This window comes from Musca autumnalis, unplaced genomic scaffold (genome assembly GCF_047663935.1).
Source record: "Musca autumnalis isolate F117 unplaced genomic scaffold, ASM4766393v1 scaffold_2, whole genome shotgun sequence".
Taxonomy (NCBI): Eukaryota; Metazoa; Arthropoda; class Insecta; order Diptera; family Muscidae; genus Musca; species Musca autumnalis.
Window position 1 is genome coordinate 127,785,501 of NW_027411755.1, and position 1,220 is coordinate 127,786,720.

The 1,220-nt window shown below is 33.4% G+C and overlaps 1 protein-coding gene across 1 annotated transcript; it reads right to left on the reverse strand.

The window, feature by feature from the left end:
- Nucleotides 1-158: 158 nt before the first annotated feature.
- Nucleotides 159-1,220, reverse strand: LOC141393073 (lectin subunit alpha-like). Its single transcript, XM_073966024.1, has 3 exons — nucleotides 1,057-1,220; nucleotides 630-741; nucleotides 159-501 (listed from the first exon to the last, which is right to left on the reverse strand). Exons 1-3 carry the CDS (start codon nucleotides 1,183-1,185, stop codon nucleotides 275-277), a joined length of 468 nt encoding a protein of 155 aa, XP_073822125.1. The 5' UTR covers nucleotides 1,186-1,220; the 3' UTR covers nucleotides 159-274.

Consider the following 1,220-nt stretch of genomic DNA (forward strand, 5'->3'; position numbering starts at 1 on the left):
CAGCTTCGAACCAAGACTCAACCTCACCCAAATTTTCACGATTTTAGCTTCTGCCATTTTGCCAATTAGTCATCATTACTCAACTTTTTTATGTATAAATTGAATTATTGATAAACTATTAAAATTCATTTTTTGAATGCATTAAGAATTTATTTTATAAAAGTTTATTTCTTGTGGCTTTACATCAAAACAATTAAAAAAAATCGTCATTTATGTTGTCCATTCCATAGAATATAAATGACGTATATAATCGTTTTAGGTTTTAGTTATTTTTTTAGATTTTTTCACAAATAAAACCAAAGGATTCTGTGCAACCCTTATCGTTCCATTCGAAATTTTCCATGCTTATACAATGTTGACCGCCATGGTAATTGTTCGGTTCATCCCTCATCCAGTGAGTAAAGATTACACGGGCACCTGATGACGACCAATAAAAGGGGCGATTTCTGGAACTACTTTTGTATTCATCATTAGCTCCAATCCAAAATATCCCGCGATCTCCTAAATAGAAAGGATACATTAATACACTTTTACGAAAGATTGGTTGTTGATGAATATTGTTATCTGAACAAACCATTTTAGTTTTTTTTTTTCTTTTATAAAAAAACAGCCAACCTTAATTATCATACCTATAGATGCACGAAGTGAACGCTCAACATCAGCTTGTTTATTGTAGTCCTGAATTTCAACGAGTTTCATACCCATACGAGCGCATGCGTGTGATGCTTCAAACCAATTGTACTGCATGGTAGTAGAAAACAAACAATTTGAAATATAATTCAGAGTACATGATACGAGGTGTTCACTGTCTTCTTTATAGATAGACTTACAGCCTGTTTCTGTATGTCGAAAGAAGAATGTGTGCGAATGAAACACGTCCAAACTCTTGTGTGTTTTTCAAATTTGTTTTTTGTTTTGATGCAGAAGCAAAGGTAAAATTATTTGGAAAACTAAAGTTTGGGCGTGTTTCATTCGCACACATTCTTCTTTCGACATACAGAAACAGGCTGTTAGACAGAAAGCGGCTAAATGATGTGGATTAGTTTGGAAACATACCCTCCAATCATATTCAATGTAATAACTACCACCAGTAATTTCCCTTTGTAACGGTGAAACAGCATCGACTGGTGTCCAAAGTAATGTCAATACACAAAAAACAACAGCTATTACTTTCAAAACCTTCATTTTGTTCACGTTAAGTTTTCAATGAAAACTGAACT

What these genes read in the sequence shown, in the direction of transcription:
- LOC141393073 (XM_073966024.1), bottom strand. Translation starts at nt 1,185, where the DNA reads ATGAAGGTTTTGAAAGTAATAGCTGTTGTTTTTTGTGTATTGACATTA. An exon ending in ACATTGAATATGATTGGAGG is followed by an intron (nt 742 to 1,056) that starts GTATGTTTCCAA and finishes ACTACCATGCAG; the next exon opens with TACAATTGGTTTGAAGCATC. An exon ending in TTCACTTCGTGCATCTATAG is followed by an intron (nt 502 to 629) that starts GTATGATAATTA and finishes CTTTCTATTTAG; the next exon opens with GAGATCGCGGGATATTTTGG.